At 48.9% G+C, this 27,895-nt stretch overlaps 2 protein-coding genes across 3 annotated transcripts in view; both read right to left on the reverse strand.

Moving 5' to 3' along the window:
* Positions 1–3,335: 3,335 nt before the first annotated feature.
* Positions 3,336–5,803, reverse strand: Jmjd7 (Jumonji domain containing 7). Its single transcript, XM_077702358.1, has 2 exons — positions 4,918–5,803; positions 3,336–3,617 (listed from the first exon to the last, which is right to left on the reverse strand). The coding sequence occupies exons 1-2, from the start codon at positions 5,594–5,596 to the stop codon at positions 3,355–3,357; spliced, it is 942 nt and encodes a 313-aa protein (XP_077558484.1). The 5' UTR covers positions 5,597–5,803; the 3' UTR covers positions 3,336–3,354.
* A 6,824-nt stretch (positions 5,804–12,627) lies between these two features.
* LOC144173964 (flavin-containing monooxygenase 5-like) overlaps positions 12,628–27,895 on the reverse strand; it is a 31,188-nt gene continuing 15,920 nt past the window's right edge. Inside the window, exons 2-7 of one of the 2 annotated variants that reach the window (XM_077702347.1) lie at positions 25,083–25,268; positions 21,953–22,228; positions 20,114–20,531; positions 17,261–17,587; positions 15,642–15,842; positions 12,628–13,415 (exon numbers count right to left, since the gene is read on the reverse strand). In XM_077702347.1, coding sequence (XP_077558473.1) covers positions 12,954–13,415; positions 15,642–15,842; positions 17,261–17,587; positions 20,114–20,531; positions 21,953–22,179 — 1,635 coding nt within the window. In that variant the 5' untranslated portion in view covers positions 22,180–22,228; positions 25,083–25,268 and the 3' untranslated portion in view covers positions 12,628–12,953. The remainder of the gene's footprint in view (positions 13,416–15,641; positions 15,843–17,260; positions 17,588–20,113; positions 20,532–21,952; positions 22,229–25,082; positions 25,269–27,895) is intronic. The other variant, XM_077702346.1, reaches the window with a different exon arrangement.

The raw sequence follows: 27,895 nt of genomic DNA on the forward strand, positions 1-27,895 counted from the left end.
GTCAAGAACGGGTCAAATGCTAGGCTCGGTGGATTTCTCTCGTGTACTGAGGTTATGGATTCTTAGCTTATTTACGTGTCCTGTGTAGTCACACCATAAGTTCTCCCACTGTGTGCCGAGTTATAACGTTTTCTGAGTTCATGCACAGGTTCAGCAGCGTTACGAGCAACTTGCACCAGTAATACACTGGCTAGCAATGGTGCAAGTGTGCCAGTCAAGTTGTGCTCTGCTGCACGACACTTTACAGCAACGTGATTGCACCTTTTCTGATGTCAGATGCAATGCCTGCTATTTCCTTTAACCCCAGGTATTTTCCGAGAAAGTGTTCCAATCTGTCTGCCCCTTTTATCGCTCCAAGGAAGAAAATGAACTGCAATAAGAGCAAGTACAGAATCTGCTCTGGTGGACATCAAACATTCATTCACAGAAGCAGACAGGTTCACCACTGGTCAGGGCACACAGAGTGCCTTGTTATTTTTTAACATGTTTAAGGGGGGAACAAGTGATAGGCACGAAGCAAAAACGATGGAAGCAAGCTGAAGCTGTCTAGTTGACAATGTGGCAACAAGTCGCCAGTGAGGTTTCCAACACTCACAATCCCAGGCTGTCAAGGAAAGAAGGAATGTGCTGCTTATCGAGTTGTACTTGCACATAGCTTGAAGTAAGGCACTCCTGAGATGCGAGAGATTTTTCTTTAGAATGTATATCAAATGCTGTTGCCTCCAGACAACACCACCAATGCTTACATAACGTGGGGTCAAGTAAAACTAGGTCATTTATTAACGGTCTTGGTATTGGCAAGCTTAATATTGCTTTACAACCTCTGTATGAAGTTTGAGTGCAAGCAGGTCGGAGCACGAGTTTATAGTTTCTATGCAAGTAGTGTGATATTTGGGTAACTGGTGCGATTTGTGATTGTTCGAAAAAACAGCAGCCTCTGAAGGAGATCACAGATAAGTTAAGCTGGTGGGCACCGTTCGTTGATTTACTTTTATTGCTTTTAGAGTGACACTAGGTCAAGCAACGTATCGCGCAAATCGATGGATTGTGGGTTTAGTTTATGAATATGCGGCAGTTATTGCAAACAGTGATTTGATGATCCAGGAAGTGCGCCTTAAACAAAACATGGTGTCTAGAGTGCCGTTTTAAAGCATGCATCTAGAGTGGCAGCCAGAGTGCCCTACTGATATCAGTAGTACTGCTAGTATTTTTAAAGCTCAGCTGACCCTGCTTAGTATGTGAATTACAATGATTTAGGGGTGATGCCTTAGCTTAGTAATCTAGAGAGTGTAAATTTAGGTTTTTTTTTTATCTTTTTAAAGTTTTCTTTCTTTTTTTTTATGTTGGGCACGGTGAAGTAGCAAAAGACATGCCTAACTTGTCGAGCACTGTTGAGTGGCACTTACAGGTGCATCAAAAATTTAAACTGGGAGACAGCCACACAACACTGCAAATTTCACCATCCGCTGAGATTATTCTTTAGTAAAGTTGTTGGTTTATTAAATTTGTAGATCAGCTTAAATTATTAGATAAGCTGTTTTATTGACCCTTGGCTGATCTGCATCAGTGGTATGGGTATGTTTTTCCGCATACTTCGACTACTGCATACATCATGAATGCAGCAGACCTTGTACTGACTGCTAAAAGAATTTGCTGCCAACCACGGGAAAGTTTTCTTGTTATCAATAATGAAGAAGTAGTAGGTTTTTTTTTTTTTTTTTTTTTTTGAAGGCTGACATTAGCAGCCTTGACAGATATGCTGGCAAGTCTTAAAACACTGCATCTGGCTATGTTTTAACATTGCAATCTGGCAGTTGAGTTGAGTTATAGTTTCTTCGTGGGCAATGTGAGGATTGATTCCTAAGCAATAAACATGCTGTTCGTTTCTGAACAAACATTAAGAGAGCTGTAACAGGCTTAAAGTGTGACTCACAACAATAACTTAGTTGATTTTAGTGTCCCTTCAATGTTGCGCGAAGTCAAATTTATGCCAAGTGCAGGAACTATCCGTGTCAAGGGAAGTGTTGTGCTATTTGCACAAAATGTTTCAGCATTGAAAAATGCATTTGACAATGTGTAGGGACCTAGTGGAGGCATGCTTTTATTGAGCTTTGCCGGCGTCTTACTTTTCTTTTGGGTGTTATTTGTCAGAAAAAAGCTTTTAGGAGTTTTAATGCATGTCGGCTTTGTTTACATAACATTTTGTACTTAATGAAAATGTGTGAGAGCTGTTCATATCATGGAGTTGCAAGCTTCCTTGAAAGCCAATGTCCTAGCCCCAGTTGGTTTCGCTGGAGCAAAACCTTGAAAGAGCAGCTTTCAGTTACTAACTGAGCTCACTCTTCTGTGTTACTCTAAGTGGTAACAGCCCCTCAAATTTCACATGCACGTTGCTATACATTGTAAAAAACAAAGAGCTTTCGTTTTCCATCCTGTGTCATGAGCCCCAGAGGTACTGACTTTGTGCTGTATGATATCCTGCTTGTTACAATTAAATTTCTCATTGACAACACCGTGTTGGCCTCAAGGCTTGCATTTATGCGCCTTTGCATTAACCACACAGAGTATATACCTAGTGTGCATGCGGTTCCTTGGAACAAAGAAAGCAAGGACTTGTAGATGAGAAAAAATGGCCGCATATCTGATCCTTTCGTTGCAAATGTCGACAAAAGACCATAGTCGACTGGCGTCCCTGCCAAGTAAATGCCTCCCTTCTCTTTCCCGCTCACCTCTCTCATGCTGTTCCTCTCCCATCTCGTTTCTCCCAAGTTAACACACTAGAGATTTGCTTAAGTCAATTTAAATTTACCGCATTCCACTGCTCTAAGTCGGGTGCCTCGATGCCAGTGCAGCCGTACGGCGGAGACGCGCGTGAATCAAGGCACCCTACTACAAAGTTTATAGAACCATGTTGCCCTACTCCACAAGCGTTCCAAGCGGACTGTGGAACCTATCTAGTGGAACCTTTTGTTACTGTTGCGGTTTGATTTCTTAAATTCTGCCAGGAGCACGGGCAACAGCAGGCGACGGCTTTCTGCAGTTGATGTAGTGTTTCATATATTGCAGAAACCAAGCATCCATAATTTTTTTAATAAAGGAACACTGCAAATATCACTTATGTATTGATTTCCGGCCTTAAATTTGCATAATGTCTTGTTCAACAGTGTTTACAAGTATGACCGTTGCCACCGGACTTGAACGTTTAGATTTGGCTATGGTTATATAAGACTATAGCACAGCTTCTGTTTCACTTTGGCCGGGTGGCTGAATCGAGTCACAGACAGACAGACAGACCAAAATTTCTGTGTTTAAGTAGCCCAAAAAAGACTATAACCTTTAACAACAATGACTGGTTTAATGTTCTGCACCGACCCTGGCTACATCTTCCAGGAGCTTGTAGTAGCAGTACTTGAGGTCAAACTCCATGTCGTACCAGTAGTTGAGCGCTATGCATCCGTGACTCTGTCGAACGTGGTGGAACCACAGGGACGGCAGGTACAACACGTCACCAGCGTTGAGCCTGCATTTCACAGGTGAGGCTTGCCGGTAGCCTGGGTATTTGTTCAAGTCCGGAATTTCAGGATCCAAGGGAATCCAGGGCACCACCGAGCCATCCCCTAGCCAACAAAATAAGCACAGGTTTGTCAATATTATTCTTGTCAAGATTGTGTTGAGAAATTACAGTTGCAGCACCGATGTGAAGATGAAATTGAACCAGTTCAAAAGAAATTTTTAACTAGGTAGAAGTGCACATGGCATGCTCCGAGTTAAACTAGGTAGACATGCACATGGTGCAGTCGGAGTATTTTTCTGCCAAAGTGCATGCATTATCGCCCAAGAAAACAATGCCCATGCCCAGAAGAGCAGTTCCCCTGCACCATCTTGCACACCAACTGTCCGCTTCGATTACAGGCTGACAGGCATGCAGGGTTGGTATTCAGCAGACTCCCAGGGCTTCCATCCTAAGCATACTTTTTTCAATGCTGGGGTGCCTCAAAACCATATTGCAAACATTGTGATGCGAGTCAGTTGCAGATGTTTCCCTCAGTGAAGCATGTTGTGCAATCAAACCCCAACGCGTGGTTATCGACAAAATTAAACTTCGCCACATACTGGGTCACATTACCCTTTGTAAGGCTGCAGAAACGTATCGAAAGGCTTGCTCGGATCGGATAGGGATATATAATTCAGAAATATGAGGCAGCTAGCATAATAAGAAATGCTAGCTGTTAGCTAGCATTTTTAAATACACATGTTCCTGCAAAGGATTTTTTTTGTATGTTTCTGAATGCCCAAATTCATTGTTTTAACAGAAAATGATCACAAAACGAGCCAACGAGGTGGCCCTGACATTCTTGTTTTTCTCGGTTAGTTTTTAAGGCAACCGATATTGCTGCGATTGCGGAACCAATCACCCTCCAGCTGTCCAGTACAAACAATTTGATGCTACTGTGCAGTGACGCTTTTGTAAAATTTACAGTGTCGATGCTACGAGAAGGATACACAAGCCGAATCATTCATATGGTAGCAGATTATCCAGCGAAGCTGTTTTGGCATCGCGCATTCACGAAACAAGAAGTACTTCTTCCAGCTCGTAAATGTTAAATCATAAAAGTTCACTTGAATGCCTGAGACGCCTTGCTTCTGCCTTGAATGGTCAGATGATGTAATGCTTTGCTCTGCAAGCCTACGTAACGACGATGGTGGATTTTGCTACTTGCGAGTTCACTCGTTTGGCTGCGTTCTTGAGCTTCCTTCATCTGTGGTGTACTGGCGTGGACTCGCGCCACTTTGGGTTTGAAAAGTAGTTCAAGTGAACAACTGACAGAGTAAGACCTGCCAAGGAGGCAAGGACTGGTCATTACTCCAGTTCTTCTCAATAGTTTGTTTCGAATCGCTGGCATTCTTCGTGCATACCTGAAGCAACTATGTCGAACTGGCCATCCTGGTTCTCACAAAACGTGCCCGTGCTGTACTTCTCGTAAGGCACCCACGGTAAGTCGGTCGGTGGCAGAAGGATGAACTCCTTCCATCCAGAGACAACGCAGTAGATGTTCTCATAGTGATCACGGTGCATGGAAGTCACGGCACGCCCGTCCCCCATCCAGAAGTTGACGGCGTCCGGCACCTTGCCGAAGGCTTCTGTCGCCCAGGCAACGTCTCTTTCGACGTCGCCCGCGAGCGTCACGAACTCATCGGTGAAGTTCGAGTTTTGCTTTTGGATGTAGAAGACGGCCTCTGACTGTTCGCGTCCTTCTAAAATGTCCAGAAATTTTCCAAACTTCATGACACGCTCCTCGGGAGTAACAAACAAGCTTCCGTGCACGGCGTCGGCAAGACCATTCGGCGTGACAGCGACGGTGACAGACACATTTCCAATCGTTTCTCTTAAATACGCGTGAGTCCACTTCTTTACAGCTTCCCAATGGGACACACCTCCGCGGATAATGAGGGGCACGTTGGGTGAAACCCATCGTCTGTAAAACTCCAGAGCGCTAGGAACCTTTGTAATTTCGGTCACGGTGCGTTGATAGAAGAAATCCTTGCAGTTCTCCCTGAAACGTTCCAATGCATGCGACAACGTAGCCGGTTCCATGTCACACAGCGTCTGTGCCGATGTTGCAGATATAATATGCTTTAAACATTCCTAACATTACACGTGTGCTCTAGGCATGGTCAAAGCAAGATTATGTTAGTAAGAAACTCGATTCACTCAACCGACTCAACACTTCACACTCCAGAATGATTGGCCTCATCATGCCATGGGTCTCATAATCACAACACAAGTAGTGTTTTTATTTGCACAGCGAGTGCGAACTACAACACTGCATTACTTCTTAACCACACTCGAAGTATTTATACCGTTATCTGCACTCAAAAGTCGCTTCGGGTTATCTTTTTTTGTGAATAGAGAGTTTTAGCAGTCCGTGTGCTTCGTCTGTTCCGTGGTTACCGTGTTGACCGAACCCCGTCTGGTAGTTTTTGGTGCGCCTGCACCGTTTTCGGTTTCGGTGCGCCTGCAACGACACGGGCGCAAGGACTGTTCGGAACCAGAGACGCTGGAGCACCCAAGCTGCCTCTGTCCCCACCACGCGACGCCGAGTACAGAGCTCCACCGTAGCCTCGCTCCACCGAGCGCTCTAGCGTCGAGGGCTTCCCAGCGCCGGCTTGGAGGACCATCTGTTCCCGAAGGGGCCTGCGGCAAACCAACGGGAAGTCTTCGCCCATCTGCTCCATACCGTAGACGACCGGCCTCTGGTGTTCCCGGACCGGCAGCCCTATCTCTTATTCTTTCTCCTCTCTTTATATCTTTCTCCCTCTCTCGATTTCTAACACTCTAATTTATCATTTCACTCCCCCTCTACTTCCCTTCCCCCGTACTTGGTCGTATGCAGGTGAGCCTCCCTGCCGAGCTGAAAAAATATCCCCAGTGCACTTCCTTTCCTTCCCCTTTCCCACAAACGGCCAGGCAGCCTAGCTGGCCCTGTAGGGAACGCCCGGAAGTGAGCGCGGGCATGAACGCTGCTTCATTCCTGCAGAGAGCGAGGCATCTCGCGGGTTCCATGCGATGGTTATTGTAGGTTGATCGCGAATGGATTTCAGGAGCTTGAACGCCAGGAGGTAATGTCGGCAGACTTGTTGAGAGTCGGTGATTATGGTTAGGCGGGTGGTGAATGTGCGGGTAGCCACCACGAAAGCAATGTCGTCGGTGGCTTCAGCAGCGGCTGAAGAGAGACGAAGGAAGGTAGCTGCGTTGACAACGGTGCCCTCGTTGTCCGTGACTGATAGGGTCGAGAGGGGGGATGGTGGGGATTGGGCGATGTCGGTTTAGCGAGAATCCGGGGCTGAGGAGTGCTTCCGTTGAACGTGTTGCGCTCTGGCTTCGAATTCGAAGCGTGCACTGAGCTTGCTGCGACGTGTTTTCCCGACCGGCGTTGGGCTGCCCAAGTGCCCATATCGGAGCGCCTGAAAGACGGGGACAAGAGGGGAGAGAAACACAGCGCCGCATGCTCCCGTCTTTCGTACGCAGACCAACTCGGGCAACTTGCCATCTCGGTCCACGTGCACACCGCGTGGTCTGCAGTCTTCAGTAATTTCAGGGGCCTTTCCCGGGAAGGGTATGGAGGCGCGTCCGTGTGCGTTTCTTGGCGTTTTTATTTGTAACACACCGGACACAGACGGATCACGACAGGCGCCTACTCACGCCCCAAGGTCAACGTCTGTTGGAACTCGACGACCGATCTTTCAAAGCTACAGCGTTCGAACCAACCATACCTTCATGGGAAGATGTGCTGGTTACCCACTCGAAGCCGTTACCAACGAAGACCCAAAAGACTAGCCACACACACCAACGAAAGACACAGGCGACTGTCACGTCTAATGTGCAATCAACAGGCGCAACTATTTACACAGATGGGTCCATAGGCGAAACTAGCCTCCTCATAGCACTTGCTGCAACCGACCTAAGCCGAACGAGCACGCAGTGTTTCTCTATTAATAAAGTCATTTCCACTACTGAACTCGAATTCCAAGCCATCCTCATAGGTGCCCACATGATCCCAGACGTTATAGCTCAAAGTACAACTAGAGTGATAATCTTCACGGATAGCCTCGAAGCCACCAAAGCGTTACGTACCCCACCACGATGACGCACTACACCTCATCGTATAAAATAACTCTGTGGAACCTTCCAGCGTGACCATAACATCGATATACGAGTACAGTGGATACCTGGCCACACAGGTAACACCGGTAATGAGGAGGCCCATAGGCTGGCGAGGGAGACAATTCTCAACCACCCCTCGGAGTCTACAGCGCCTTTTCTTCCACATAATCCTTCCCCTGAGGAACGCAGAAAAACACTTCGACAAGAAAGCAAGAAAGAACTCAGAGCAGCGATTCCCGAGCTACAGCACCCGATACCCCGCAACATCCCACGAGCTGCACAATTGTTATTCTTACAAAGACCCGCACGGGTTACGCTTTTACGGAAGACATCCTCGCTCGCTGGGAACACTACCGCCAACACAAGAGCGCACAAGCTCCACCAGACCGGCTTCTGTGCTCCCTGTGCCACCAAGATATACCGATAATCAGCCACTTGCTGATTCTCCTCCTGCATCAAGCGGAAGGTGGTGCCACTGGAAGTGCAACTACTGTTCGGAATTCAAGAACCGTCATGGCGCCACGCCCGAAGAATTTGCAGGGTGCTCAAGTCTGAGTTATGGCACCAGGTCCGCCTTTACAATGACTGATTGAGGGTCTTTGTCGAACGAGACGGTAGCAGTGGAAGCCTGCGAGAATTTCAACTGCTGGCAGCGCAGAGCACGGAGCTCGTACCCGCGCGCCATCGAGCTTCCACCACGAGGCCGGGCGGCTGCACGAACGTCATCTGCAACCTTTCTCGGAGGCACTTCCGTCTCGAGTGACGTCCAACAGGTTCTAGGAAACGGCCCAAAATTCAGCTACGAACCCGCCTCAAAAAGGACTCAACTTGTAGCCATGGTCCGAGGTGTAGCGAGCCGTACGTGCGAGCAGGACCGGGAACGAGCCACTGGAGACGTGGTCGACTGCCTTCTGCGGACTGTAAGTGGCAAGCCACTTAAAAAACCTCCGTTTAGAAAGATTGTCAAATGCTTGAAAGATGAAGGGTTAACGATTGTTGAAGTCGACAAGGAAGGGGGGTTTTGTCGTAATGCCGCTAGGAATATTTGATGCTAAGGCTAACGAGGCGATACAAAAGAACTTCAAACCCTCCCAAGATATACCAAAGAAGCAAAAGGCCGTGGTCCTCTGGTTGCAAAAAAAAAAAAAAAACGAAATTTAGAGCAACTCCGAAAGGCTGTCACCAAGGCTAAGAAGAGCGACCCGGAAGTTCTCTTTACGGGCGAGACGCACAAGCCAGAGTGCCCACTGAGAGCGATTATATCTGAGGGACGATCCCGGCAAAAAGAGGTCAGCACGTATCTCCAGCGCATTCTCACCAAGCTTACCCTGCAGGTCCCTTTCTTGGTGCGTAGCTCGATCGAACTTGTGCAAGCTCTTGCGGAAGGCGAGTTGGCGTCTGTATAAATACTGTTTTTTCTATTGATGTGCAAGGTCTGTTTTATTCTGTACCCCAGCAGGGCTTGTTTAGAGCAGTGCGCGAAACAATAGAGGCGTCGGGTGAAGTTGAGTTCCAGAACAATGCTGGCATGAGGACAGAGCAGTTTTAGAAGTGTACCTCAAGTACGCCATCGTGTGTTTCAATGATTCATTCTATGTTCAAAAAGATGGTATTTGCGTTGGTTCCTCTGTTGCCCCGGTTTTGTGTGACATTTACCTATAGCATACATTGACAAGCGCATTAACGCAAAAATCGCCAATTTTAATTTTAATGTGGTTAGAATTTTTGGATATGTGGACGAATTGTGCTTTTAAATTTGACTGATTCTAACCTTGACGTTGCTGTGGCAGGTGTGACTACGGTAATACCTTTTTATCTGAATCTGGCGGGCTAGACTTCACCAGAGAGGTGCCTCAGGGGAATTCGATGCAATTTTTGGACCTCAAACTCACCTTCGCAAAGGACCACACTGATTTACTACCCAAGAAAAAAAAGAAAGCCTTCTTCCATACGACAGCGCGCATTCCAAGCTGATAAAGAGGGGAATAGCCGGCACATGCCTTAATTCGGCCTAACGAAATCTTGCGAGCACAATGTGATTGCAAGTTTTAGCAATCAGATCAGCCGCTTGGAAGCCGCCCGATTTCTTCCTACCGTTATGACAAGTTTGTGTGAAAGCATCCTGCAGAAGATAAAAAACGGTAAGAAAGTGCAGGAAGAGAAAGAAAAAATGAAAACGCACGTAATACCGTACATCCACAGGCTTTCGCACTACGTCAAGAAGGTCGCATCCAGGTATAAAGTGTGCGTTGTGTGCTCCGCCCCGTGCAAACTGGCTAAAGTTTGCTCTATGATGGCCAATAAGATACCGGAGTCATGCTCAAAGAAGCACGCAACGCTCTACACCGAGGGTGTTAGTAACGTCATTCACAGTACCCCCTTGAAGTGCGAAAGGGTATATATTGGTCAGACTGGACGTTCCTTCAACGAACGTGCCAGAGAACACCGGTTGGCCGTCAGCAGCAACATGTGTGGGCACCTTGCAGACCACTGCAAGCGCTGTGCGTGCGAGCCACTCCTGGATAAGACGACCTCTCTCAGGAGAGCAAGAAACAAAACGGAAAGGGAGGTGATCGAGGCGTTTTTTATCAAAAGAGCAGGCGACAAGTGTGTCAGCACGCCGTCACTAGCGTTAAGTGACAAAGAAATGTCATTATATTAAATCACAGCGCGTAGTTTAGCACCCGCAGTTGTCCTTCCCTCTTTTCTGTTTGGTCTGCGCCTGGAATGCACGCAAGCGCTATTGGACCATCTTGATTGCTCTTGAGGCTGAAGTAGATTTGTTGTCATTTTTTTTCAGCAGTGTTGTACTTATTCATTTTAGACATTGTCACCACCTTTTACACTTGTTAGCATGATTATACATTGTTTTTTGTTGTTGTTGTTTCTGTTTAGATAAGTCATGTATAAATTCGTGTGGTTAAATAAACAGTTGGACCTGTATATGTCTTACCTTGTTTTCTTCGTCCACGCCTAGTTTGCGCCACGTTTTCTTCTTTCTTAATGACTGCTAACCTTGTGAAATGCGTGGTTCATTAATCAATCAGAAGTGTTTAAAATAGCTCCGTCGCAGGCGACGGTACACTGTCGGCGGATCGCGCAAGCAGTTATGAAGCGGAAGTGACACTGCGGTCGGCCCTGCGCTTTTTCCTACGGCCAGGCCGGGCCTTAACTGGGCTCGCTTCTCACAGGGCTGCTACGAGGGCGAAGCGTTGCGCGCAGGTTTGCGCCGGCCGGCCGGCTGCGTGCGGCCGCTCGCTCGCCGGATGGGCTGGCTGAAAGGTCACTTCAGCGTGGCCGTTATGGCCGCGCTCTACTCAATTTCGCTTTCGAAATCTCCGATTTTATGACGGTTGTTTGCACAGCGGATACGCGTATTTCAGCTGTCATACTTTGTATATTGCAGTCCTTTAAGCTGACTATACGGAAACGTTTTCAGGAGGTCGAAATTATGACTGCAGTTGGCCTTTAAGGTGGGAGCGTGGCCGGGAAATGCATCCGACTAAGGCGGTAATACTGAGTAATGTCCCGACAGGTGACCATGCGACCCCCCCCCCCCCCCCCCCGCCCCTCCTTTGCCGGCCCGAGGTTGAGAAGTAGCAACCGAAGTTGTTTGGTTGGCCACCAGTTTGGGGTCCTTCTTAGTTAAGGAAGCCCTGGGTCTGGGTGGGCGGCCTGTCTCGCCCGGTCTACCAGATGTTGGTGGTCCTGGTTTGAGCTGGCCATACGACCATTCCACTGCATAAATGAGGGGTTGGGGTTTGGGGCAAGAGATTGTGTGTGACAGCACCCCCTTTCCCACCATGTGGTAGAGGCAGAATTCACAATTGCATGTGTATAGAGTTGGGTGTGTGCAGTGGCCCATCTCCAAGTCCAGATCCTTGAGATTCTTGCAGCACCGGAGAAGAATGAAGGAAGTGCCAGCAAAGTCCCTAGACAGATCTTAGCCTTGCACTTTCCGGATTTCTGTCCAGAAAGTGCAAGGCTAAGTGAAACTGTGGCCCGCTCCATGGGGTTTCTAACCTTCCGTAAACGGTACGCAACACGTCGACGGACAGATAAAATAGTCTGCACCCGGGCCGTGACCAGTATTGCAGGGACCGCATGCCCCTTTATGGTAACACAGGGCTCTTCTCCTGACTTCGTCAGTACTGGGTCATCGTTGGTTTGCACTCGGGCGGTACTTCGTCGGAGCTGGCAAAATGCGTGATTGTTGTGGTGAGAGCAGACATCAAAGCCACGAAATATTATGCGTAGCTCGGGACAACAAAATAATTATAGACAATCATCATTTAATTAAAAACACTTACTGGCGTTGTCTGCTTCCCCACCCCCTCCTCCCCAGTTCGAAAATGCCTACCTTGGGGTCCATGAGTATTGATGCAAAGGTAGCGCGCTGTGCCACCATACGGTGGTAGAAATTGCGTAGCGAAAATTGGTGACAGGGCTAAGACCCTGTTCCGTCAGATCCCATGTACGACATCCTCTACCTCCGTATACGGTGCTCATATGCGACATATAAGAAGTCACCATGAACGCTCCAAACGGGCGTTAATCGAGTTGAAGGTGGGGCACTGTCTGGAAGCCCCATCATTCGGATCCTCTCCATCAAACTACTGAGGGCACCCAAATCGCGTAAAACTCAGTGAAGCAATAAAAGGGTCGTATTATACATGCGCATTGTCTTCGCTGCGAATTACGAATCTAACCGCAGCATGGTTCCATTTCGCCGTTAAACAGTAGACTGACATCGTCCATGTGGGAAGGTTACGAAGGTGCTCACCTCTGCACTTAGTACTCTCTCATGGGGTCAGGAGAGGTGAAGATCCGCACAAGGCTGACGCCCTACGGTTACTAATTGCAGAGACGATGCGACAGCCGCGGACCGCGAAGACGATATGAATTATAAATGGTGGACTGCACAATAGCTCTGTTTCATGCACATACTTATATACACACGCTTGAAACAAACACTTTATTGCAAAACTTTCACTTTTCTTCTTGGAGCTAAAGAGGTAAATATCTGGATACCACGTAACCTACTTGTCCTGAGTGGCAGAACCAACCATTTGTGTGGTCACAAAGGTTTCTACATACCACGCCTCAATTATATGCACTGCACATAACTCTGGACACAGCTGTATCTTTGCATGGCCTACATGGCTAATGCCCGCAGCCGCGTATTTTTGGACAGCGTTATAGCACATCACGGAGGGCATCTTCCACGATGCCTCCCCACAGACTCCTTTCTTTCCCTCGGGTGTTCTGTACAGGTGGAAGGGCCCGGTCAAACGCGCTGGCGCAGGCCGGAGAAGACGAAGGCGGCAGCGAGCACGAAGAGGAAGGCGAAGGCGTAGAGGAAGGCCGACTGCGTCTGGCCCTTGCGCTCGAAAGAGAAGCAGCGGTCGTTGAGCGGGTACAGCACTCGCTGGTTCGCGTCGAGGATGGCCTGCCGGGCGCCGGCCCACCGCTTCGGGCCCTCGAGCCGGAACTGGTAGGGCACGGCGGGCCCCAGTAGCACGCGGAACAGCTCGTTGTCCGTGAAGAAGTACTTGAGCAGCTGAGGCCGCGCGCCGATCTGGCTGGCCAGCTCGTCCATGTAGTTGATCCAGTCCACCTGGATGGTGTGGCGCGGCGAGCCCACGTAGCGCCGTCGCATGGCCTCCTGCTTCCGGCGGATGTTTTCGTACATGGCCTCCGCGGAGGGCAGGGAGCGCCTCTTGCACAGCAGCTCGCCCATCCAGCGGCTCTGCGTGCGCGCATAGAAGAAATGAGATTAGGCCCTCCACGTTTTCCTATACCGCACTTTTGTTGTCTAGGTTAACTCTCCAACGGGGAGCGGTGGAGGTAAAAGAGAAAAAAATTATCAGATGTAACGAACATCTTGTAGACCTAACCTACGTGTAACGAAGCTTTAAATGATGTTAGTGCTCAAGTTTGTCGATCTTCGCGCTTAGATGGCGCGCGCGCAGACGGTAACGCACCCAGGCTACTGAACACTCGCTCTTCCGAGTTTTGTTACCTTGGCAGAAGTTTTCCTCAGTGGGGGCTACGTGCCCGCACTAGCGAGGATAAGATCGTCAACCCGCGAAGATATGCTCGTTGGCGTGGCTGTTTATTTAAGTTTGGGCGGATGTTTCGCTTCTGTCCTTTGCTCTTATGTACGCGTAGGCGCTGCTTTTCTCAGTGATTAACGTCACGTATACAAAGCAAGAAGATCACGACGAGCTCCAAACGCCGGGAAAGATTCAAAGAAAGCTTCCCAACCTCGCCTTTGCGTAAACGTCCTTCAAAAGCGGCAAGTAGGTAGTCAAATAGGGACTGGAAGAGGGTAGGGAAAAATTACATCAACCTTAAATCAACGCAACGTTGAATTGCCCGGCGCTACCTTATGCGGGACGTATTGATAAACAACATTAATCTAACAGCGGAGTTTAAGTCCGGTGGCGTTAGCAAAAAATAAATACCAAGAAAAAAAACTGCGCCGCCTGTAAAGGGTGCACCACCACAGAAAATATATTATAATACTAGTGAAGCCGGCTTTCGCGCCTCTTCGAGTGTGAGCACAAGGGGCATATGCGCATGCGCACCCCTTACTATACCATTTTAAAGGTGATAGTCTTTCTTGGGCTACTTTTTGTACGGCATGAGAATTTGTTTAAAACAAGGGATTTTTAAAGCGATAAATTAGGCCAGTTTTGCAGGTCTCCGCACGTGCCAGTCTCGCAGAAAAAGTAATGCTCACACATCCGGAACATGTTTCTCCGCTGGCTACTTGTGCGCAACACCCGGCCGCTAGGACGTTGCGAACGCAACGCAGAATGCGTGTAAGGACCGACCACAGCGCTATATATATGCGTACTCATGTTGGGTATTGTAAGTAACGAACGAAGATAAAAAAAGATTCATGGGCGTACGTAGTGTCGTGTTGTGTGATATGCGGCGTAAGCGTTACAGTGATGTGTCGAGGCATGTTTGCTGTTTTGGCAGGCTTATAAGTTTCGGCTTCTCGCGATAGTTCGATCGGCAGCGGAAAGCGACGAGTTTGATCGTCGTCGCTGAGCTGTGCGAACGTGCTTTGGAATTCTCCAGATAGCAGTGGGGGAAGTTTCTGACCAGCTCCGACTCCTCTACCCAGCGGGCAACACGAGCAGACCCCCTCCAGGGCATCCTTGTCTAAGGATGCCTCTCATCGGGCGGGCGCCCTAACATTGCGCTTGTAATGTAATGTAATGTTCGCAATAAAGTTCACTCAATCAATCATTCACGGCAGTCGCTCTGCGGCGTGGGTATGCCGAGCATGAAGCTCCCACTGCTGCCGCTCGCCGTTACCTGTTCCCGCTGCGGACTGCTCATCTTTGCGAATCAAGCTCGCCCCGTCGCTTCACCCCTCCCGTCGAGACTATTCTCACAAAAGACGACTTCATCCCATTGTACGTGATGTTTTTGCGTAGACCCTACCACGGTAGAAGCCCCTCATCATTCTTTTCTACACGGTGGCATCCTGTCCTCCTATATTCACCTAGCAGCGAGTTGAACGTAGGATTCCCGGCTGCGGCGGCCGCTTTTCTGATGGAGGCGAAAAGCAGAAAACGCCAGTGTGTGCGAGAATTAAGATCCCCGGGTGGTCAAAATAATCCGGAGCCCTCCACTACGGCCCGCCTCATCGCCTGCGTTGCGTTGGCGCGTTAAACCCTTCAATCAATCAATCAATCAATCAATCAATCAATCAATCAATCAATCAATCAATCAATCAATCAATCAATCAATCAATCAATCAATCAATCAATCAATCGAGTTGAACGTAGGTAAAAACTGAGACTATACAACAGCATGCTATCAGACTTTCCTCTTATTCCTCAAACAGAATCACCGACAACATGCGGCGCACGAGCATGACCACGGAGCCACCGCACTTTCCCGGCGCGTAAGGCGGGACCAAGCGGATGCCGATGTGCATTGCGGGCAAGCGCACCTGCATCTCGGAGATGGGGAATATGGCGCCGACCGGCTGGATGAGCCCGATGACGGCCAGCGTCGGGTGGCGCATTTGGGGCGGGAAGACGTACTTGTACAGCTGCACGTGGTTGTCCACCACGGATACCACGTCCTTGGGGAGGAAGGGGAACTTTATCTGGTAGCCCGTGGCCAGGATCACGTCGTCCAGGGGGGTCACCTGCACCGCCGCATTGCTCTGATTAGATCGATCGCGTTATCCACAGGCGCTGTTGGTGCCGTAAGATAGCGAATTGGACAAAAAGAGTGCCGAGTGAATGGCTGACACTGCATTACGGAGAAAAATACGCAGAAGAAGAAGGAAAGGAAACATCCTCGTTCAAACGCGAGGAATCAAACAACACTGACTGGATAACAAAGGTTATCACACAGAATGGCTAACGTCATGCTAGCACTAAAATGGCGCGTTTAAGTTGGTCGCCGCCTAAGATAATAGCAGCTCTCTGAGACATCGACCAAGGGGAAGATCGAAATCTGCCTACGAGCGCGAGGCTCGTCGGTCGGACGTAGGCAAGCGGTTCTCTCGGGAGCCTCCGGTATGGCATGACACCTTTAAGTTCTCTCAGGATGGCGTTGAGCTAGGCTGCCTTGTTGAAGAGCAACATTAGGGTCACTACGGAAGCGGCATGACAAGGACAGATTTAATCTCTTCGATACGCGAGGGCTTCTTGCGAGAGAACAACGTTATTTGGAGATTCGATCAGAAGACCGTGCTTCCCTATTCCCGGGAATCAATGTGCCGTCTTCACCACGGCTCCCCTCTCAAAGAATATTAGCTGGTCCGGAAGGGAGGAGCTGGACAGCAGTGTCTCCCACTGCTCTTGCAAGGGGGGAGGGAATAGCAGAGCTGGCAATCCTAGACTAATACGTTATTCTGCGGTAATGTTCCTGAGTGTCTCTGGCTGCCGCAGAATTTGAATCCAGCCGAATATTGTCTCGGGTACATTAATATAGCGGGGAACCACACACGCAATAAATACGGAAGAATCCACCACGAAGACAAACGAGCCATTTTGCGTAGTTTTCCACTTGCCCGAAACGACGCCAGCACTGTTTGTCTGCGCGTTTCATGTACACTATTTATACGCTATGTTTCATGGCTACCAAGGAACACCTCAAGGTGCACACAAAAGCACGCCAGGCGACACAGTTCACAAACTGTAAACGTGGACGGGCGTTTTTTCCCCTTTGTCCGATGTAACGGGAGAATAGAGAAACAAGAAATTATTGTCGGAAGTTCTTGTATTTTCTGACTGACTCAATACTTTGTCACTTGAATCTGGTGGTCAGTTCTTCACGTATGCTATTCGGTTAAACTAGAGCAAAATACGGGAAAACTTCCAGCTCCATTCCCAATTTCCTATATCCCGATAAGGACGAGAATATCGAGTACCACCCTCCTTTCACAAAACTTATGTCAGCCAGTAAAGGCTTCCACGAGCCCGTATGCATGCGGGTAGTTAGGTATATACCTCAGTGTTAGGAGTGTAACGAAAGTCAATTGGCAGTTGCGACCCTTTCGTCGTATAGATGGGATGCAGTCGGCGTACCCGCAACAGGCAGCCGGCCATGCCGTACCTTGTCGTCACCTTCGAAGAGGACGCCGTCTTGGGTGAAGTGGACGATGTCCTTCTTGACGCGCACCTTGCCACTGAGGATGAGGTTAGGCAGGGCGTCGTTAACCGTCGGATGCTGGGAGCTGTAGCGGTGCTTCGGCTTTAGTCCGTAGGCTTCGTGGTTGAAAAAGCCGTTCGCGATGTTCTCCAGGTAGTCGTCGGTTGTCGACCGAGGCACAATTCGCGTCATGTAGTTCTTGAGCCGCGTGGTCAGGAAGATGTCGATGGGCATTCCGTTGGGGCCAACGCGCCTTGCCACCCAGGCACCTCGCCTCGTGGACAGGTACACCTGCGAAGTGGTGCTTATTGGAGAAATTCTCTCTTCAAAGAAGATAGCTGTGCATGGGCTACCCTAGCGCGGGAAATTTTGGTTTGTCTGTCTGTCTGTCTGTCTGTCTGTCTGTCTGTCTGTCTGTCTGTCTGTCTGTCTGTCTGTCTGTCTGTCTGTCTGTCTGTCTGTCTGTCTGTCTGTCTGTCTGTCTGTCTGTCGTTCATGGTGAGCCTGCTCTGCCAGTAGTGGGCGACTGACCCACTGTTAATTGGTGGGAGCTTGGTGAAGGGAAGATGATTGTGAGGAGAGGAGGGGGAGGAAGGAAAATGAGGTGAGGAAGGTGAGGATGGAGGAAGGTGAAATGGGACAGTGAGGAGGAGACTGGGAGGAGAGGGAGAGAGTAGGGGACGAGTGTGAAAGGCGAGGAGGGGCAGAAAGGAGGGCCCCCTAAGTGGCAGAGGAAGCAGGAACGCTATCGTCTTTCGAAGCCAGTTGCAGTGAAGCAAGCGGACGCGTGAGCAATTATTCGTTTCTCATAGGACTGAAAACATGCGCGAGGCCACAGCTTGCATTCGGGCCGCGACTGGTAGTTGATATGCGTCACCCGGCGGCCTGATAGTCAACGGCTCTGGAACGGCATAAAACAAGCGCAAAGAAGGTATCCTACTGCTTTTAGCTTTTTGTTTATCAACCACAAGTGCTTTAGTGTACTAGTGCAATTAGGGCGTAACTACATATTCTGTCAAGCTATATGATGAATTTAATTCCCTTATGACAAAGAAATGTATACATATAAATGGCACCCGGTTTCATTAAATTTTATGATAGCTCTATGAAAAATATCTGGCGTATGGGGCTTTGCAGAGCATAAATAAATTCGTCAGATAAATAAAACCCCTCAGACATGGATATCATCATCGCTTTCCAACCCCTCTGCTAGTGGGTCCCTTTCCCTGTACTAACAACGAATGAGTTTTGCTTGCGAATATCACTTCGGCCGCACGCACAAGAATATTTTCTGCGAAGAGATGATGATGATGATCGTTAGAGTTTTTTGGCGCAAGGCCAGCTGGGGCAAAGAGCGCCAAACAAAGCGAAGAGAATTTCATGACTATTATTATTGAAGGTGTTGAGACCAAACACGGTCCGCTGACTATCTTCTCCAGCGCGCAGTGCCAACGCCTTTTTTGTTAAGAAAGTTTTGGCGCGGTTCCTAAAAGTACGAAACTAGACAATATTACGTCTTTCCCGTGTTCCTATAGAAAAAAAAAAATGACCAACACAGCTAGAAAAAATGAGGATACGCCTAGCGCATCATTCCATTAGAAAACCGCGGGGACTATGAGCGTACATAGCTTTTCGTCGCCTGACGTGGTCGTGGATTACTCCGACTGGCGCAATTCACGTGGAATCATCCCCAAAGTCAGAGCTCTCCTCGGCGTGCACCCGTTCTACGCACGTGCCGTCGCGTTCAACTGTCACGCACCAGGCTCATTCACAGTTAGATAGTTCGCAGCGCGAGGTTGCAAAGATTCTGGAGTGCCCGTCTGCTGTCACCACATGGGCTTCTGTGGAGGGCGTGGGGGAGCGAACAGCCCCACGTGTTTGCTATAGGCTGGCACTGAAGTACTTCTAAGTTTCACCATGTAATCATAAATCCATTGTCACTAGCGTTACTAGATCATAAAAATAAATGCGCGTAGGGTCGTCCACCGTCTTGGCTGGAGCAACGCTCAGTCCCGCACTCACCGTCTTTTCATTTCTTAGCGTAAGGTATACATACTGCACTTATTTAGAGTTAGAGGTGGAACTCAAGTCCTCCACACTTATTTGAACCGTTCTGCGTCGTAATGTTCGAGCTATGCCACGGATATGCTGCTCCACCTAAGCCTGTGTGGACGACTTTACATTCTCTAAACACGTGTTGGATGTGTATTTTATGCAGCTTAGCGGTCCGTCTGTCTTCAGAGGATGGAGCGGCTCCTAATTTTTTCTCCGTGCTTATGCGCTTCCATCTTGCCCCACCAGCCGTAATGTGCCATCAAGAACTATGCCGGACACCCCCCCCCCCTTTCAACGGAAGGTCAGTGTGTGTGTGTTGCTCCAACGGGACCTCGAGAGACAGCTACATTGATAGTGAAACTTGGAACATTACTTGTGACGTCTTTCCCACCCAATCCTCTTTTCCATCCCCTACCCACAGAGCTTTTTAGCATCCTCTCTGCATTAAATTCATTCATTCATTCATTCATTCATTCATTCATTCACTCCGTCCTTATAGTGTGGGCAATTCTAAGCTTTTGCTCGAACAGCCATCGGATTGGGAAACAATGGACTGCGCCCCTCGTATACGGCGGAAGGGCTAATTTTGCGAGCCTTTACACCGCGACCATGGTTGAGCTCGTCACGACCACTCATCACGTGCCTTCGTCGTCCACGTGTTGAGGAGGGCCAACAGCCTCGTTCCCACACGCAACCCGAGTGCGTACAAGCATGCTCAGCTGCACGAAGAAGGCGGAAAGCCGTGTTGGAAGAGCCCCCTACCTCGGAGGCCACGTAGCTGGCGTCGACGACTGCATCGACGCCAGAGTTGCCGATGCCCACCACGGCGACCCTGCGGTCTCGGAACTTGTCGGCGTTCTTGAGGCTGTGGGTGTGGAATATCCTGCCGCGGAAATTCTCCTGGCCCTTGAAGGTGGGCACGTTCGGGTACACGTGATGCCCCACGCAGACGCACACGGCGTCGAACTTCTCCCGCCGCTCGCTGTTCGCCTCGAGGTCGCGCACGAGCACTTCCCAGCGGCCTGTCTCCTCGTAGTCGGCGGCGGGGGTGACCTGCACCACGTCGTGTTTCGTCCTCACGAGCGGCGTCACGCCGAAGTGGTCGGCGTAGCTCCGGAAGTAGGACACCATCTTGGAGTTGTGCATGTAGTTTGGAAGGTCCTTGGGTGGCGGGAAGTCACTGCGCCAAAGAGGTATACCAATCAAGCACGTGTAAGAGCGGGATTTTGTAGCGTGAGCTACACTGGCCGAGGTTGAACAGTTCCGCGTGGCTCCTGTGGCGCCGTGCTGCGCATGCGCGAGGAGCAGTGACGTCTTACGGCGCACGGCTGGTGCGCCGGAGCCGCCGCCGCCGCGACTGAATTGGATTGGATTGGATTGGAAATCGTTTTAGCAGCAGTACGCATGATAATCAGCTAATCCTAGACAACCAGGAAACCTAAGAATAACCAGCTGAACCTTAGCTCACGCTACGTATATCCTGGCATAGCCGAGCTAAGCCACTGCTAATTTTTTTTTACGACGGATGGCCATACGTCGGACCGAACATCTACGAATTGAAGTACTATGCTGATCAAATTTGATTTACTATGGGGGCATATGCGACCTAGTCTGGCTAAAATTATGACTTGTGGCGTGCCTTGCTTCAAGCCACGATTTGTAACACTCAAGAGATTTACGCTCTCGTAGACCTGAACTGAGGACACGTCGAGAAAATATATATTCAGTGGCACACAGGGGCGCCACCGAATGTGTACATGCGTCGCTCACTTGTCTGGGGCGCAGCTTTTGCACCCTGAACCGTCTGTTACATTCATGGCCGACAACTAGAGCCCTATATACTGCGAATACTTTCACTTCCAATTATGTGTAGCCAGAATTTGCGTGAGAATCTTTAAATATGGATCGCTAAAATGCAGCTTGCTTTAAGAGACACGTGTGGTATAGGTTAGTGGGGCGTCTTTGTCAATCTTTAAACGTTTCCTCCGCAACATGCAGCGCAAGGCTGCTACACCCATGGTCGTTTATCGCTGCCGGACTCCGCATGGTCCTCGTAGCGAAACCTTATGGTTCTGCTAAAGAATTCTTTATATTCGCATTTTCGTTGAATTCGTCGACAGTTCAGTGCCCTGATTAATTAATCAGTTTATTGATTAGCTCTACTGTGTTAAGGTTGCGGTCTTTATATTATTATGTCAAATTATTATGCTTATATTATGTGTTGCTCAACCCTTCTACATGTTTCACTTCCTTTGTATCCTTTATAAATATGTGTAATCTAAAAAATATGACGCTTACATCAGAGTTACTTGACCCTTGTTATTGTTTTGACTTTTCGTTCTTATACTGTTGTACTACCTACCGACTAAGTACTTTTGTATGTATATGAATACACCCTTGTATGCCCGCCTGCCTCGGTCTCAAAAAGAGACTGGCAGTATTTCAAATAAATAAATAAATAAATAAATAAATAAATAAATAAATAAATAAATAAATAAATAAATAAATAAATAAATAAATAAATAAATAAATATCCCACTTGTGCTAGTTTCAGTTGCTGCAATGCAGGCTGTTCGCACTGCGCGAAATAGGCGCATATACCTGAAGGCGCTCATCTCCTTGCTCGTGTTGATGATGGTGGTGCGCATGACCGAGGCCTGCCCGTCGACGTCTTCGTCGTGGTAGGCCCAAAGGCCCCCGATCGTCGCGGACCGCTCGTACAGCACCACGTCGAATCCATAGTCGAGCATTTGGCGTGCGCACGTCAGGCCGCTCGGCCCGGCGCCCAAGACGCACACACGAAGTCGAGGGGCGTTCGACGACGACATGGCCGTTGCTTCCTTGCGTCCACTCGCCACAGAGAACTCGTGCCGACCTCTGCGAAGGACAAATTCCCGTTGCTCGCTGCATGCACTAAATCAGCATGTAAGGCTGCACAGCATGAGGACGCGGATTACATTCCCGGGCCCAGGTAAGTTTTCCAAAACGTGCCCCAACTATTTTAATCAACTTTTTGTTGGCCGCGTAGAAGGTTTCATTCGGCCGGACGCAAACTCCTTTTAATTACCATTTTGGGTTTTTTCTTATTTTTTTCTCTCTCGGGAAGTTTTCCTCTGCCGCACACACAGACGTTTTTTAGTTTAGTTTTAATTTTCTTTCGTGTTCTTTTTTACAGGAAATTTCACGAACTGCCCTGTATGAACTCTTGCACCAGCAGCTAATAAAACTGACTGATTGATTGATTGATTGATTACCCTTTCCTTGTTCACGGTGAAATTCAGCGCTTCTCTCAATGCGGAGGAGGTGACAAGCGGATGTGAATGCACGTCTCGCTATAGCTAAATAATTACGCCCCAATTCGAAAACTATAGTTGTTTTTCAGTACGGGCGCATGCCTATAGCGCATGCCTAGCTCCGGCTTCATAAGTCCGCAACGCGGTGTTTCTCGCACGTCTTTTGAACCGAGCTTAGAGCTCTCCAACCGTCTGAGTGATCACGTTCGTTCACTTTAGCCGTTCCCTTTGTTGCCCACCGTTTGTGGTCAGCATTATTTCCTCGCCGCCATTCCCCTTTATTTCTCTTTTGCCATTCATTCTGGCTACAGAGTCGGTTACGTAACGCGTGCAAGTGGCGGTAGGAGCCACGGGACCCATTCAGGCAGGGGCAGCTGCCGAGCTTGTCGTCCCCCTGGCAGCTTCGCTAGCGTTGCGAAGGCTCCACTTCATACGGAAAACAGCGCCTTTTCTCCACTCTTTCGTTCGCTTATATCGCTCGCTTTGTTGGCACACTGATGCCGACCGACGCGGAAATTTTGCCGGCAGGCCCCCATCTATTGCTCACGCAATAATCAGGTAATTGCCCGCGTATCATGAGCCGTCCGGACATCGTTTAGTTTTCTTGGCAGTGCTTTGGGCCGTCGCAACCTGAAAGCGAGAATTGGACGAAGCCCTGCAAAGAGGCGCTCAGCATCTAGAACAAGATTGAAACCAAGTGGTCCTGACGAGACTCACTAAAAAAAAAAAAAGACTTTTGATTTTGTTTGTTGACATTTTAGGCAATGGCGCCACTAGAATTTCCCATAAAAAGAGGACGGAAGTTTCAGGGTGTCGGTGTCTCGTGTCGTCTCATGTAGTCACGGTACTGAAACACCGGGACACTGGCTTTCAAGCGTCTCGCGCTAGTACGTTTCATCTCAATGGGCAAATTCGCGTGCTAAACAAACACAGAAACACTCGTTTTCCAACGCCTCGCGCTACTTCTGAGCATACTTGGAATGCTGCGGCGTGTGACACGAAGACAATTTACGGCCAGACTGTCTCCATTTTAATTGCTTAAGTCCGGTTCAACGCAAGAGAGGGCCCCACCGCCTCAGCAAGCGCGCGATTGCTCCTCCGATCGGCGCTTCTCCGGCGCCCAATCCGCCGGCGCCGTGTGGCAACAGAGATACTTACAGTCTTTAAATACACTTATACGCTGCATGCTTCGCCCATCCTCAGGTTTCACGTTAGTAGATGTGGCCCGGGAATTTTTCTTTTTCCTTTTTTTTTTTTTTTTTACGGCGATATTTGGGTGGGACGTTGTGCATCCGAGAAAAACTATGCATGCCGACACTGATGTATTTCCGCGCGCAGAGAAGACCCACTCCTGGTCCAGGAAAAATGTTTCTACGACTGCGAAGTTATCGGGAGAGCTTCATAGCGTCCCTTCGTAGTCGTGCGGCTGCATATCAGGACGACGTCACATTCTCCTTTTGCAGAACCTCTTTATCAGCTATCGTCCTGCCCGTTTGTATGCTGAATACAGACAACGGGCCTTCTTCCGGCCTAAAGAGGTCAATGACCTTCGCATACACAAAGTTTGGGTTTGCCCTCACTCTTAACTACTGCACCCGCGCATGCTTTGCCTCCGGGGCGGCTCTTACAACATCGGTAACCTTCGGAGACACCTAGATAGGCAAGAAAAAGGGCAATACCCCTCATCTGCTCTGGTGTCTGTCTCCAGGCCCTCAAAGATAAAAGAAGGACGTTCCCCCTTACCGTGCAGCCTACAACCTCATGTTCCCTTCCTATAATATTCACCGCAGCCCCTATAGCTAAAAAAAAAAAGAAAGAAAAATATTTGGGAGGTCAAAGCGAAATAACGGAAGCATAGCAGGTTGTTCGGACATGCGGTAATGTGAGCCTAGCAGAACAGTTTTATGAAGGTGATATTTCGCACTCAGCCAGGCTTCATCTTTAATGCCAACTTAGCAGGACAGCTTCGGCTTCTGCGCAGTTAGTCGTGAAAAGGTTGCTGTTCATTTAAAGTTACCCCCGACTGATTCCACCTCTCCGCAGTCTGGCAGAGCTGCCTCAAACGAGACACTACACACAAAGCAAGGATTTAGATTCGATAGCTGCACGAGAGAAACTTGGAGAATACTCAATAAACTCCAATCAACTGATAACATAAGCAATACCTCGCTGCGAAAAGCTTAATCAGAAGGCCTCTCAAAAACGCGGGTTCACAGCTCGCAATTTAACTCTTGACAAACGGTGCAAACGCCCGAGGAATTACGGAAATATGGCGTGCAGCCTCGCAAAAGCTGTCAGCTTTCCGTTGACAGGGCGCCGGTTTCAGGGGACACACTGGACGGCGGATCCCACGTATCCGGTCGGCCTCGCGTGCTGTCCGAAGGGCATTTGTAAATGTACGCTTCCCCGGAACCGACGCAGCTGCCTCGCAAACGCACCTGATAGCTGCTGGCGGGTCCGGAGATGTTTTTGCAGCTGCTACGAAGGTGGCCAGTTCAGGCGGCCCTGCCACAGAGCGTTGGTCTTGCGCGCCTCTTAAATGCACAGGCGAAGAGCGGACTAGGGATCTTGGAGACGCGAGTATACAAGTCTGCGCTCTTGGCGATAGCGGGTGGGGCGGTTATCTGAAGAGGACGGCGTCGGTTGTCAAACACTGTCTGCGCTGGTTTTATTTGAGTTTTTTAAACATACGCGCATTTCATATCACGTCAGCAGGCAAGGTTGAACGATACGCAGCTGTACCTGCGTGCCATATTGCGCTTCACACAAGTGGCCGATTGCAGCGAGCTTAGACTCAGCGCTCTAACTTGTGGTGCCGCTGAACTAGTATGCTTTTTTTTTGTGACTCCAAGTATGCATATTCTCCTCGTTCATTCCTGCCCGAGGCTCCCTATGTCTCTCTTTCGTTTATATGTTATCTTTCTTAGGCCATATTTCAGCGTGGTAAGCTGTGTTTGGTTTCGCCACCGACTGCTTAGCCCGGACATCGTCAGTTGATAGCGGCACGCCTTATCTTTATACGTAAAGCACGAACGAGAGGTTCGTCCCGCAAGTATCTTAGCGTAGTCGTCTGAACTCCGTTCACACGAGCAATACTTGAGCGGTGCGCGATAGGCGTCATTCAAGACCCCCCCCCCCAAAAAAAAAAAAAACAAATAAAAAAAACGAAATCAGGAAACACTTCGAAGACGAGTACTTCGTATGTGTTGTTAATGATTGATTGATTGATTGTAGGGTTTAACGCGCCGACACAACGCAGGCGATGAGGCGCGCCGTAGTGGAAGGCTACGGATTAATTTGGACCCCCTGGGTATCTTTAACGTGCGCCGAAATCTCGTACACGTGGGCGTTTTTACTTTTCGTCTCCATCAGAAAAGCGGCCGGTGCGGCCAGGAATCGAACCCGCGACCTCGTGCTCAGCAGCGCAACGCCTTAGCCACTGAGCAACCGCGGCGGGTCAGTGTGTTGTCAATGGGAGAACATGAATGTCTTGAACTCTGCCGAGTGCTCCTTTTGCGCTGCCAGTAATGACTCTGAGTTTTGCCTCGGGCCACACGCGGTGAAGTGGCGTGGGCGGCCAGCTTTCCCCACTGCCCAGGTTGCAGTACTTACTGCCGCGCAGAACGACCTGGCTCACTGGTGCCTGTTGCACACCTGCGTGAGGAGGGTCTGTTGTGCTCTGTACAAAAAAAAATGGCCGCGTATCGGCCCACTTCGCTGCAAATGTCGTCGAAAGACTATAGTCTTCCCCCGCCTCTGCCACGTAAATACCTCTACTCTTTCCCCCATCCTCCTTTCACGCTCTTCCCCTTTCATTTCACTCCTTCCACGGCAAGCGCGGAGGAAATTTGCTATATTCGATTCAATTTTCCCGCGTTCCACTGCTTCAGCGTCGTGTATTGGAACCTTTGGTTACTTTCAAACTTGGAACGCTGCCACGTGGTCCCGGCTCATCACGTTCTCTATTTTTGGTTGAATTTTTTTTTCAACGCGCATTTTGTATTCGCTATCAAAATATCAACCAAACATTTAGTTTCAGTTAAACGAAAACTGCGAGTTCGAGTTGTGTGTTGATTTCTTGCCTCAAATTGTCCTTATTTTTTCTTTTTTTGTAGAATAATGTTCAGAAGTATGAACTGTGTTTAAAGATTTAGTGGTTTAAAAAAGTTCTGTCTATGTAAACCTCTCGTTCAAGCATTCCTTTAACTTTTCGCCAGACTGAATCGAGGGACGGATGGACGGACGGACGGACAGACAGACAGACAGACAGACAGACAGACAGACAGACAGACAGACAGACCAAAATTTCCTCGTTCAAGTAGCCCGAGAAATACTATCGTCTTCAAAAACAGGAAAGAAATGTCTATTGCTTCCCGTTCCGTAAACAAGTGCACCTAGTCGCCTTTTCTTTTTTCAAGGGTTCATCGCTCCACCAAGGCTACCTCCTGTTCTGTTATCGCGCTTTGAGACGTCTTTACACGACCCCCTGCAACCTTTTCCTGACTGAATAAAAAACATAAATAAAAGTGTATACAGCCCAGTATTGAAAGATAGAGAGAGAGTAAACGTTTATTTCACAACCCATGTCTGGACAGCATCCTGTTCACGTTGGTACTCCATGGCTAAATAAATTAATTGCGCTAAAAAGGGGACACGGACGAAGTGAGGACAGACACACACGGCGCCGTGTGTGTCTGTCCTCACTTCGTCCGTGTCCCCTTTTTAGCGCAATTAATTTATTTAGCCATGTCTGGATCCGCGCTCAATGAGGTTGAGATCACACGATCTCGCCCCGTACGGTGAGCAAGTGGTCAAAAAGGGGTCGTCTTGCCCATGTGGGCAACCCAGGCCTCTTAGGTGGAGATGTGGTAAGGCAGTGAGCCACGTTGCGGTGTGTAGGTTCTGGAGAAGGTCCAGTAAGTGTGGGTGAGTGTACGTGGGTATGGAGCCGCACACTTGGCAGTGCGGTCTGTTTGGAGTGTTCTGTATTGAGGTGTCAATTAAAAAAAGTTCGTATGCTGCACTAAGTGGGCCCAGTGCTTTTCTACATACAAGACCGTCGTCTTGATCCTAGCTTGTGCCCTGAGTAGAAATAAGAAAACAATCTTTTTCAACATCGAAGCATATACGCGAAGCGATTAACGATTTCATTCGCTTATTGCCAAATCGACCCAAACATTTAGATATCATTATTAGACGACTGCTAAATGCTTACATTACACTTGAATAATTGGCAGAGCAAACAAAGAGG

This window comes from Haemaphysalis longicornis, unplaced genomic scaffold, assembly GCF_048455015.1.
Source record: "Haemaphysalis longicornis isolate Haplotype H1 unplaced genomic scaffold, Haemaphysalis longicornis Haplotype H1 scaffold_3, whole genome shotgun sequence".
Classification (NCBI taxonomy): Eukaryota; Metazoa; Arthropoda; class Arachnida; order Ixodida; family Ixodidae; genus Haemaphysalis; species Haemaphysalis longicornis.